The sequence below is a fragment of the Stegostoma tigrinum genome, chromosome 33, assembly GCF_030684315.1.
Source record: "Stegostoma tigrinum isolate sSteTig4 chromosome 33, sSteTig4.hap1, whole genome shotgun sequence".
NCBI classification, from domain to species: domain Eukaryota; kingdom Metazoa; phylum Chordata; class Chondrichthyes; order Orectolobiformes; family Stegostomatidae; genus Stegostoma; species Stegostoma tigrinum.
The window spans coordinates 7,531,461-7,544,653 of record NC_081386.1 but is presented as its reverse complement, the minus strand read 5'-3'; the positions used below and the strand labels follow the sequence as shown (position 1 = coordinate 7,544,653).

The following is a 13,193-nucleotide window of genomic DNA, read 5'->3' as shown; positions in this document are numbered from 1 at the left end:
TTTTTCCAGATCCAGCCAGAAGGCAGAGTGAAATATGTCACAGAAGTCAAGCAGTGCTTGTTATTTTAAAACACTGGATGGATGCTTAACTTTGAAAAGTAGTGAGCAGCAACCAAACTGTTATTGCTGTCAGTAGAGGGTCAGTTAGAGTAACAGGTCTCCCACATGGTCAATGACAAGTATCCAAGAGCTCAAACTCCCTCAAAAGCAAAGTATCTTGAGGGTAGATGTCTTTAAGTTTTAACGTGCACCATGGTCATGTCAAGCTGAAAGCACTTAAACAATTCGAATCTTGCTCGTGGCCACAGCTCTAAGAAGAAGGTGGTGGTCAGCAATTAAAAGTATGTTGTATATTTTGATTTGTGAAAAAATCCATGCTTACGAGGCAAAAAGCTGGTAACAAAAAATTGGCAGCTTTTATTTTAAAACAAAAAGCCTCCTCTGTCATCATTTTGTATCTTAATGTTGTACATTCAAACTTGTCACACACCATATCATTCCAGTCTCTCTCATAGTCATAGAGCTGTATAGCTCAGAAACAGACCCTTCAGTCCAACCCGTCCATACTTACACAATATCCTAAATTAATCTAGTCCCATTAGCCAGCATTTGGCCCGCATCCCTCTAATTCCTACCTATTCATGTACCCATTCAGGTGCCTTTTAAATGTTGTAATTGTACCAGCCTCCATCACTTCCTCTGGCAGCTCACTCTATACATGCACCGCCCTCTGTGTTTCACCTGATCCACACCCATCATGGTTTCATAAACCTCTATACGGTCGCCTCTCAACCTCCGATACTCCGGGGAAAACAGCTGCAGCCTATTCAGCGTTTCCCTATAACTCAAATTCTTCAACTCTGGAAAATTCCTTGTGAATCTTTTCTGCACCCTTTCACATTTAACAACATCTTCCCTGTACTAGGGAGACAAGAATTGAACACAGTATTCCAGAAGCAACCTAACAAGTATCCCGTACAGCTGCAACATGATCTCTGAACTCCTACACTCAGTGCCCTGACCAATCACCTTCTTCACCACTTTGTCTACCTGTGACTTCAACGTCAAGGAGCTATGAACCTGCACCCCAAGGTCTCTTTGTTTGGCAACACTCCCCAGGATGTACCATTAGGTCTGTAAGTCCTGCCCTGGTTTGCCTTACCAAAATGTAACACCTCACATTTATCGAAATTAAACTCCATCTGCCACTCTGTGGCCCATTGGCCCATCTGATCAAGGCTCCTTCCTATTGTCATTCCCTACTCTGGTGGCTTAACCTGTTGGAAACCAATAATTTCTTTCTAATGTGAGAGTAGTGCCGTGGTCTGGTGAGACAATGGGAACTTTGCTGTTACCTTTTATTTTACAGCCTATTCTATTCATGAACTCGAGCTGCCGTGTCATTCACTAAGATCATGGCTGATCTGATAACACCCCATACCTGCCTGCCCCGACAACTGTCTGCCCCCTTCCAGTTCCTGCCCAGCCCTGCCTGCTAAGACAAAGTGATTGTATCTCATCACTACTCACAGGTTCTGTATTCTCCTTTCACCGTCTCCCCTCTTCCCCTGAAGGTCCTGCAACTTGTTAATGTAACTCAAGTTTTGAGGAGTAACTTTTTCACACAAAGGGATGGTGTGTGTGTATGGAATGAGCTTTTACAGGAAGTGGTGGAGGCTGGTACAATTACAACATCTAAAAGGCATCTGGATGATACTTGAATAGGGAGGGCTTAGAGGGATAGGGGCCAAATGCAGCAAATGAGAGTAAATCACTGTAGGATATCTGTTCAGTCTAGACAAATTGGACCAAAGGGTCTGTTTCCATGCTGTGTAACTCTATGACTCTGACAGTTCTTCCCTCCTGTGCTTAGACAGTGAATCTTATCAGAGTGGAGGACAACCCTCTTATCACCCAATGCTCATACCCAATACCCCAAAAATCAGCCCTGGATTGCTTTGTGTGCGCTCTCGTTCCCTCTTCACAAAGTAAAGTAGTGTAGCACCTGTATTCTGGACTGACTGACTTTACAATCCATTTGTATTTAGTCAGTGCACAAACCTGATGTGTAACTGCCTGGGCCATTCTTGGGCTCAATGGTACTTTTTTTTTTGAAAAAATACTATTTTATGATCAACCTGTTCACCTTTCTGGGACCTGGACCTCCTGGCACACAAGTAGGGATGCTGTCACTGCATCGCAATAGCCCTTCGGTGCTCTAGCTTAACATCATGTCCTACCGTGCAGAGCTGAGTACCTTCCTCAGCAGGAAGGATACCCTCGCGAGTGCCGCTTTGAAAGGACTATTAATTACTGTCAAATTCGTTATTGATTTCGGCGCCTCCTGCGGTACCTGGTTGATTCTACTGTTAACGGCAGCTGCTGAAATCTGTAGGGCGCAGTGTAACATAGGGCGATGCATTGGCTCTGTCTTTGAGGTTTCTGCTTAGACCACTTGCTCCCTGGCATAGTCTCAATAGTTTTTATATTCTTTCACTTGCAGCTTATCACCGAACCTAAGCAAAGGGGACACAGAGGGGAACGAAGCTGATCAAAGAGGGATGGGAGTTGGAGGAGGTTTCTCAGCAGGAGCCTGTACCCCCCGCATGTGCATTGGCAGTCTCAGTGAGAAACACTGTTATGGGACTTCGCCAGTTCACTGAGAAGATCCCAGTTGAAGTCTTGCTGAAAACTCCTAATGAGATGAGGTAAACTACCAGGGTCGTTGATGACGGTTTTAGTCAGTTATTTTCCCCGAGACTAACTCCGTCCAGCCTGGAGAAGCTAATGTTTCCCATGTCTCCATTTACCATCCACTGTTGTGGGAAGGAGGTCACTGACACCCTGTGGGTGGCACGGTGGCTCAGTGGCTAGCACTGCTGCCTCACAGCACCAGGGACTCTGGTTTGATTCCAGCCTCAAGCAACTGCTTGCACATGCTCCCTGCAGCCCAAAGATGTACAGGTTAGGTGGACTGCCCATGCTAAATTGACTGTAGTATCCAGGGATATGCAGGTTAGGTTGATTAGCCACGGGAAATGCAGGATAAACAGGATTAGGTAGAGAGGTGTAGACCTTGGTGGGGCTCTGTTTGGAGGTTTGGTGCAGAGTAAATGGGCCGAATGGCCTCTTTCCATGTTGTAGCAATTCTATGATTCTACGAATCTGTAAGGACATTCCAACCACCCAGCTCCTGCCTGTGATCGTACATCACCTTGTTCTGCAAGAGTCAGAGAGAGAGAAGTAGGCAGTTGAATTTGGTACAATTTGATTTGGTGAAGTGGCTGTTAAGATTGAATAGTGTGTGCTTAAACTGTAAGACGCAAGTGTGAGGCTTGCAGCCCTAGTGAAGTAAGCCTTTGAATCAGCATTACACTGCAAGAGACACAGAATGCTGGAAAACCTCAGCAGGTTTGGCACTATCTGTGCAGAGAAAGCAGATTTGATATTTCAAGTCCAGTGATGCTGCTTCAGAACAGTTTTTCCAGCAATATCTGATTTTGTTTCAGATACTCTGGTACCCACAGTTCTTTGTTCTGTTTTAGAGCACACTGCATGGTAGTCATGTGCTCCCTTGGCTTCGCAGTGTCTGGTAGGCATTGCAGTCCCCTCTCCTCCTCTAGCTGTGACAGAGAACATTAGAGCACGCCCTCTGTCCTGATGTGTCATTTTTAGAATTCTTTCTGGGTTACTTCCAGCATCTACTGCAGCCTGAGTGCAGTTTCCGCTTTCGTGATGTAGGGTGGCTTTACGTTTTGTTGGGTACCTTTGATGTGGTACCAGCCTTGCTCACCATTGAATCAAGCAGCTGCTCAATACAATTTTTGGTGCTGGTTGTGTGTCATAATCATGGTCTTGAGGCGGTCATATCAATCTCAGTGCTGCCGGCACTGGAGGGAATGAACACAGGTTAATTACACTTTGCAATCCCTGCATCTCATAGATTTTTTTTCTGTCTTTATTCATTAATGGGATGAGGGCGTTGCTGGCTAAGCAGTATTTATTGCCCATTCCTAATTACCCAGAGGGCAGTTAAGAGTCAACCACTTTTCTGTGGGTCTGGAGTCACATGTAGGCCAGACCAGGTAAGGATGGCAGTTTCCTTCCCTAAAGGACATCAGTGAACCAGATGGGTTTTTTCCGGACAATCAGCAGTGAATTCACAGTCATCATTAGATTCTTAATTCCAGCTATTTTTATTGAATTCAAAGTCCACCATCTGCCATGGCAAGATTCGAAGCCAGGTCCCCAGAATGTTTTCTGGGTCTCTTGACAAATCCAGCGACAGTATCACTAGGCCATCACCTCCCCCTTAAGTGTCTTGTGATTGCAAATCTGAGGTACAAAGTCAGCAACATAGTGATCCTTTAGCTTTGTATATGAACCTTCACAGATGGGCATGATCCCTTTAAATTGAGGCAAATCCTCATTTTGATAAACTGTTGCTGCATCTTTGAAGAAGACTTGTTTCTCTGTGCATCCAACCTTACAAAGCCAGGAACAAATCGAGCTGTGCCTTCAGACAGGAGAAATGCTGCAGCTCAAGATGACAGCCCACTGGCACTTTGCCTGAACAACAGGGCACAGTTAATAAATGCAGCCCTGCCCAACTTGACCTCTTTGCGGCTTGATTTACAGTTAGGAATACAAAAGAGTAATTCGAAAAATTTGAATGCTGCTATAATTCAAGTAGATGGACATCAGTTGTTCATATTTTGAGTGTATCTTGCACTTACAGAGGTAAATGATCTCAACTGATTTTACAATTAATTATTGCGGTTGGGCGTTGAGGAAAATTCATGAGGACAAATGTAATTTATTTGTGGTTGCTTTTCTTTTTCTAATTTATGTTTCCTAGATGCTGTGAGTGAGTAGGTCCTTTTAACTTCAGATTACAAGATTGTCTTGTATTATTCTTTAAATAGAGTTTAGTGAAAGCTCAAAATTGACTAGTGTTAATGCTTTTGCTTAAGATGAACTGAAAATAACATTGCATTACAGCAGGTCATGTTGTTTGATTAGTGGCTTGACTGACTGACTGACTGACTGACTGACTGTGAGATGGGGTGGGGTTGGATTTTGAGCCCGAGTCTGCGGGTGTAAGACGTCTGGAGTGAGTTGGGGTGTGTATGGGGCATGTTGAATAGCGGTAGAGAATTGCACTTAATGGACAAATTTTTGAACAATCCAAAGACTGCAATTTAAATAGAGAACTTCAGAAGGCTCCAGGTGGAGAGCAATTGCCCAGCAGAACCATCAATTCTGGAGGAATTCCCTCAGAAAGTTGCGTTGTGGGGATTTTGCAGAGCCCCCGTGCACAGTTTCCATCTACACTGGCGTAATAACTGTCTAGCCAGTGGAAAACCTGGGCCATTATTGCAGCATTGTTAGTTGCTGTTAAGATACAGTCACTGGGGGTGACGGTTAATCACGTAGCATGTTTACCTCTTTGTTCTACTTTGGCAGTTTTGTTACTAAAAGATGTCTGTCTAAACCTGCAAATAAATGTAACTTGCCTTTATAATTTCTTCAGTTCCGTTCTCACAGTCCACAGGGAACATGGGAATATCAATGTTGAAAGAACGCTGATTGCAAATGCACATCACATGTGTCTGAGAAACAGCTGACCCTTTGGATCTAAAACATGTATACTTCGAAAGAAGTATTTGAATCTGTGTTAAAATTACTTATTCATTAATTGGGACAAGGTTGTTAACATTGAGTTAATTACAGTAATAAGCATATGTACAAAATATTTCTAAGTAGTAAACACCTTGCCTTCAGTGACTATACCTCTACATTGTTTAAGCCATTAAGTGGTAAGCACAGTTGAAAAAAGATTGAATTTATTAAGGAAGCATCTCAGTAATGAAGTAAAAATCTCTTTATAATATGCTGATTAGCAAACTTTTCTGAGCTTTTCCCTCTCCATGCAACTTTCTTCCCACGCCTTTCCACGCCTTCTTTGAAGGAAACTTCATTTGAGATGCAGGATTCTATTAGTAAATGAAGGTTTCTAGAAACTAAGGCTTTGAGCTTGTGTTAAATCTACAATGTCATCCACTTTGAAGGCATGATGGGTCCATTTTTTACTCTTTGTGGTTAATCAAAGAAATTCTACTACATGGAATCAAAGCAGATGCCTGTTACCCATTAGATTTGATACATTTCCGAGTGTGGGTAAAAAAAAGGTGAACTGCTATCAAAGCTTTTCTTCTTTCACTCAGGCCAGAATTGCAAGATTAGATGTGGCTCCAGTCACTGGGCAACATCTGCTAAGCAATCCTGATTGACCATCTTGTTAATGTAATTCTCAACACAATCAGGTCCATTATTGTTGAAAGTTACATGCGTTCACAGATGAGACCCTGTGATTTGTCCAGGTATTGTGCCTTTTCCATGTAACAAAAGCTGTGGTGAGACACATTTCCTGCTGCAGTCCCCATGGTGATCCCTTAACCAATCAGAATGGCATTATAGTTTCAATAAAAGCTTAACCACATCCATTCTCACGGTAATACTTACACCTATCAGAGTCGACTTGCCAAGAATCAGCCGCCTCTTCTCATGCGATGTAAATTGTTTTTCCCTTTGAGATTTGGTATTCTTGCAATTTTGTCTTGATGAGTGCAGGACAAAACACTTCAGCAACATATTTGTTTCAGCAAAAATAAATTTCTACACTACCAAGCTTCCCTGATGTGATATTAATAGTAGAGTGTGGGCGATCCAGTCCATGAGTTTACTGATTTACAGTTGCATACAATTCTGCTGCTGCTGATGGCCCACAGCAGTTCCTGGATGCCTAATCATGAGTTGCTAGAGTTGTTAGAAATATATCTCACTTAGTGCAACAGAACTGATGGAAGGTATCCTCAAAGTGAAGGTAGGACTTTGTCTCTACAAGGACTGCATGCCTGCTGCTCCTACTGATACTGCTCTGGACAGATGCATCTGTTACAAGAAGGTTGGTGAGGACGTAGTCAAGCACCTTGTTGGTTCGCTTACGAGCTGCTTTAGGACTGGTCTAGTAGCTGTGTTGCTAACTCAATTAGTGCCGCTTCGACTGAGCATCTCTATGATGTGCATTGAAGTACCTGAGTACATTCTGTGCACTTACCACCCTAAGTGCTTCCTCCACTTAGTGTCCAGATGTGGAGGTGCTGGTGTTGGACTGGGATTGACAAAGTCAGAGTTTACACAATACAAAGTTATGGTCCAACTGGTTCATTTAAAATCACAAGTTTTCATAATCACAAGCTCCTTCGTCAGGTGGAGCCTACTGGATGACAACCTGGTGTCCTGTGACTTCTCACCAAGTGTCCCAACATCGGAAAACTGATTAATGTGCTGAGGGAACTTGATTGTTAGTAATCAGCAAGACCTTTTCTTACCCATGTTTGCTATGATAGTACATAGGGTCTGGAGTCAGTGCTGAGGACTCCTAGGGGTACCTTCCACTGTGTACTACTGTGCTACCATCTCCAGCAGGTCTGACTTGCTGGTAGAGCAGCACATATAGGAATGTTAATGGTGGTGTTCCTGCTCCTCTGATGCTGCTTGGTCTGCTGTGTTCATCCAGCTCTACACCTTGTTATCAAACATTAACTGTGCCTTCTTCCCACAGACACTGCCAGACCTGCTGAGTTTCGCCAGCAATTTCTGTTTTTGCTTTCGATCTCCACCATCTGGAGTTCTTTACTTTATCTCAGAAATATTGCACAAGTATTCAAATTTTTATTTTGGTTCTGTGCTTATCCAATGTAGAGATGCAATTCGCAGAAGTAACTTTAACAGTGACAGACTTGATTTGAATCCTCTGAAATAAGTGCTTATTGATGAGGGTAGAGTGTTCAATACTTTCAGAGGATGTTTCGATGAAGTGCTCCACCAAAAAAAAGACTTGCTTGCAATTTTGAAGCCAATAGGGCTAATGGTGCAGTGGAAGTTTGGGTATACAGTTGACCAAGGATTACAAAGCCAAGTGTAGTGGTCAGCACTTGTTTTTCAGACAGTAATGACTTTCATATGTGTGAGTGTCCCGAACTCAAGTGTACAAAGCACAACTTTAATGGGAGTCTCACAATAGTTTCCTAAATAAATTGGAACGTTCGATCCTTATCTTCAGATCTTTCAGGTTGCTCATTGTATCGGCTCAAGTCTCAATTATTCATAATCTCAGTCAGATTGTCAGAAAAACCATTATCACTGAAGTTGATCTTTATAGAAAATGAATTTAAAAATGGTTAATGTAAATAATCAGTATCATGGTTGTATGACTAACAATCTCAAGTCTTCCACAATTGTTTACTTTGAGTTGAGTATGTGATCATTTTGATTCAGAACAGATAATTTTCCTCCCTGACATATGCTACCAGAAATACAGAAGTTCCTCACTACCTGGCAGTGTTCACTGAAGTGTTAAAGTAGGAAGTCCTGCTCTATCTTCTCCCACGTTCACTGTCAACCCTTTAAAAAGGAATCCGTACATCTTTGAAGGGAAAAATAATCTTCAAAATCACTGCACTCAGGAGCCCAGATCCATGTAATGAAGGCTGGAAATTAACCAACAATAGAAATAATAAAACTTCTCTCTGATCATTTTGTATGGCAAATAAAAGATTTCTCTTTCGATCAACAACAAATGCTGTTTTCTTCTTCGTGACGATTCAGACTGGTTTCTTAGCCCAGTAACTTTTTATGATTAAAATGTATTGCAGTAGATAAATGAAGTCACTGATTGTTCACTTAGGCAACCAAGATTTCAATTTGTCTGTAATATACTGAATGTTGTCTGGATTGACAGGGATTGGCTTTATTTCGAATCTTGGTAAGAACACACTGGCGTAGTGTGAATATTTACAGACAAACGGAGCATGAGCAGGCCATTAGGGCCTGATGCAGAGGGATCGGGATATCCTTGTGCTTGTATTACAGAAAACTAGCATGCAGGCACAGCAGGTAATAAGGCAAGCAGAACTTTGGCATTTATTGTTAAAGGAATAGGGTATAAAAGTAGGCGAGTTTAACTGTAAAAATCATGAGTGAGACCGTACCTGGATTATCGCATACAGCTTTTATCCCCTTACTTGAGGAGAGATGCAGCTGCATTGGATGCAGTTCAGAGAAGCTTCATTAGATTGATTCCAGAGATGAGGGGGTTGTCTTACGGAGAGAGACTGAGAAGTTCAGACCTATACTCCTTCAAGTTCAGAAGATGAGGGGAGATTCAATAGAGATGTTAAAAGATACTAAAGGGAATTGACAAAGTGGATGTAGAAAGTATGTTTCCAGATGTGGAGCGATCTAGAATGAGAGATCATCTTTTTGGAATAAGGAGTAGTAGATTTAAAACCGAGGAGAAATCACTCCTCTTAGAAGGTCATCATCTGTGGAACTCACAATCCTACAGTGTGGTGGATGCTTGAGCATAGAGTAAATTCTAAGGTGGAGATAGACAGATTTTTGATTAGTAATGGGCTGAAAGATGGAGGAGAGCAGGCAAAAATGGGGAGTTGAGGCCGAGATGAGATCAGCTATGATTGTATGAAATGGCAGAGCAGTTCAAGGGGCTGATTGGCCCACTCCTGCTCCTAGTTTTTGTAGTTTATTATCTCTTCAAGCCTGCTGTGTCATTCAATAATATCATGCCTGACCGATTGTAATCTGATTCTTATTTCTGCTTCTCCTGATAAACATTTCCTGCCCCTTGCTTAACAAAAATCTATTTCCCCTCCTTAAAAATATTGATTAAAATATCTTAATCTTTATTAAAATACTCTGCTTTTCTCACCATTTCAGGAAGAAAGTTTCAAAGACTTTAGACCCGCTGAAAGAAAATAATGCTTAATCTTTGTTTAATATGCACTGCCCCTGACTTTGTAAATCAGGGGTCATTATTTAATTCTCTGATAAGGGGAAACGTATACCCTGCCATTCAAATGGCATCTTGCATGTTTAAACTCCAGTGGTTACAACCCTCGTCTCTCCAACTTTTCCTCATTTGACAACCTGCCCAATCCAGCTGTTCCTCTAGAAAACCATCTTTGAACTTTCACCTAAGCATTTGTATCCTTCCTTAACCAAGGTGACCGATGCTGTACACATTATTCTAGATGCAATTTTAACAGTGCTCTGTATAACTGATGTAGAACCTCTTTCTGTTTATCATTCATTGCAAGGGGAATTGACTATAACATTCCATTGGCTTTCCCAATTACTTGCTCTACCTTTTGCATTCATGCACAATGACACTCAGATCCCTCTGCTGGTCAACCTTATACAAGATGATAGTAGTTGCATTGTATCAGCTGGAAACAAGATGAATACAGAACCAGGAGTTATATTCATCAGGAGAGATAAAACAGGCCGGACTTTTTGCACTCGGAAAGTGAAGGTCAAAGATTGACTCAGTTGGGATCAATAAAATTTTTAAGGAACTCTGAGGAGATGTTAAGATGTTTCCACCTGTGTGGTCAGTTAATAATTAGGAGCAGTAAATAAATCTGGTTAATAAAACCATAAAGGCTTTAGGAGAACCTGCTTTATCCAGAGATTTTGGAACTTGTTACCACTCACAGTGCTTGAAGTGAGTAAGACTTGGAGAAAGCTAAGTAGCTACATGAGGTAGAAAGGAATAGGAACAGGAGTAGGCCATTCAGCTCCTACAGCCTGTTATGTCATTCAGTGAGATCATGGCTTTGGCCCATATACCTTAATACCTTTGTTCTCAGATGTAAAATTAACAACTGAACCAGCATCCACTGCCATTTGTAGAAGAGAGGACTAAATATCTGCCATCCTTTGTGTGTCAAAATGCTTCTTAACATTCCTCTTGAATGGTCTCAGATTGTCAGGTAATCATCAGAATTTACAGGCTATGCCCCCTAGTTCTAGAATCCTCAAACAGTGAAAATAGTTCATCTCTTTTTCTGTCAATGTATTGAAAACTTTGATCAAATCACCCCTTAACCTCCCAAATTCTAGAGGATACAGGCCTAATTTGTATAATCTCTCATTATAATTTAACCCTGAAGTCCAAGTATCATTCCTTTTTAAACACCTGTTGTACTCAAAGGGTTTTGAGGAGGTTTGTAGCTCGGGTTGTGGATGAGGTTGTAGACTTGCTCGCCAAGCCGGTGTGTATGGTTGCTGACGTTTTGTCACCCTGCTTGGTAACATCGTCAGGGCGCCTCCAGTGAAACATCAGTGTTCTGTCCCATTTGTTATTTCTACACCTTGGTTTGCTGGGGTGGTTGGCATCATTCCACTTCTATTTCTCAGTGGTTTGTATATTGGGTCTAGTTTAATGTGTTTGTTGATGGGGTTCTGGTTGGAATGCCAGGTCTCCGGGAATTCCCTGGCATGTCTCTGTTTGGCCTGTGCTATTACAGATGTGTTGTCCCAGTCGAATTTGTGTCCTCCTTTGTCTGTGTGTATTGAGAATAGTGAGACTCGGCCATGTCTCTTGGTGGCTAGTTGGTGTTCATGTATCCTTAATTGTCCATTTTCTTCCAGTTTGGCTGATATAATGTTTTTCACAGTCCTTGCATGGTATTTTGTGTATTATGTTAGTTTTATTTGTTGTGGATAAGGGATCCTTCATGTTGGTCAGGATTGCAAAGAGACAATTGCCACATTGCTGGTCAAATCAGGAAGGCAGGCATCCCACGACACCAACAACATCAACAAGGACAGACCCCTGAAATTGTTGGATCAGTGCCTCTCAGCCCACTTCACCTTCAATGACCACACATTCAGACAAATCAATGGGATTCCTGATATCAGTATTGACAGCAGAAGCTGCGATGTAAAGATGAGAATGGTCAGCAGTCCTCACTATACAACCCAAACCCTGGGTCTGATATGCAGATGACACCTTCAGGATTATCAAACACAAGACTAGAAAAAAACCCACCGACACAAACAACATCCTCCCTGGAATAAAATTCACGAAAGAAGAAGAGAACAATAACTAACTGTACAAAAAAATACCAAAAGACCAGATACTTAATTGCACCAGCAACCAGCCCAACACCCATAAATGGAGCTGTGTAAGGACATCATTCAAATGGGCCACAACATACCGCAGCAACACGGAATTGTGCAAAGCAGAACAGGAGCACTTATAGTGATAATGGGAACTGCAGATACCGGAGAATCCGGGATAACAAAGTGTGAAGCTGGATGAACACAGCAGGCCGGGCAGCATCTCGGGAGGATCAAAGCTGACGTTTCAGGCCTAGACTTTTCACCAGTATGGAGTTTTTAAAAGGAATGGACACCCAAAAAGCACAATCCACTGTTACCTCTGCAACAGACCACAACAAGAAGACACAGCACAGCCAGACACACTAGTCACACTCATCAGAGACATTTCAGAGATGACCACAAGACTACTCAGACCCCTGGGTATCAGAGTTGCCCACAAACCAACAACCACCCCACAACAGCTACTGATGAATGTAAAGGATCCCACGCTAACAACCAATAAAACTAACATAATATACAAAATACCATGCAAGGACAGTGGGAAACATTACACAGGCCGAACTGGGAAAAAGCTGACAATAAGGATACACATACACCAACCAGCCACCAAGAGACACCACCAAGTCTCACTGTCCTCAATACACATGGACATGGAAGGATTCTAATTTGACTGGGACAACGCATCCATAATGGCACGAGCTAAACAAAGACATATCAGGGAATTCCTGGAGGCCTGGCATTCCAACTGGAACTTGATAAGTGTGAGGTCATCCATTTTGGTAGGAATAACAGCAAAATGGACTATGTTTTAAATGGTAAAATATTGCAGCACACTGCTGTGCAGAGGGGCTTGGGTGTCCTTGTGCATAAGTCGCTGAAGGTGGGATTGCAGGTGCAGCAGGTAATTAAAAAGGCAAATGGAATTTTGTCTGTCATTGCTCAAGGGATGGAGTTGAAAAACAGGGAGGCTATGCTGCAGCTGTATAGGGCCCTGGCGAGGCCACACCTGAAGTGCTGTGTGCAGTTTTGCTCTCCTTACTTGAGAAGAGATATACTAGCCCTGGAGGGAGTGCAGAGGAGATTCACTCGGTTGATTCCAGAGTTGAAAAGGTTGGGTTATGAGGAGAGACTGAGTAGACTGGGATTATACTCATTGGAATTCAGAAGAATGAGGGGAGCTGTTATAGAAACATATAAAATTA

General features: G+C 42.3%; 1 protein-coding gene across 8 annotated transcripts in view; it reads left to right on the top strand.

The window, feature by feature from the left end:
* The window catches only part of sh3gl3a (SH3-domain GRB2-like 3a), a 115,597-nt gene that overhangs the window by 71,473 nt on the left and 30,931 nt on the right, over nt 1-13,193 (top strand). The window contains exon 1 of one of the 8 annotated variants that reach the window (XM_048563001.2): nt 2,687-2,708. The exons of 6 other annotated variants lie outside the window; for them this stretch is intronic. Coding sequence is in view for 1 of the 2 variants with exons in the window: in XM_048562999.2 (XP_048418956.1) it covers nt 6,863-6,886 (24 nt within the window). In the remaining variant the exon portion in view is untranslated. Of the gene's footprint in view, nt 1-2,686; nt 2,709-6,847; nt 6,887-13,193 lie in introns of those variants that run through there. One more of the 8 variants, XM_048562999.2, reaches the window with a different exon arrangement.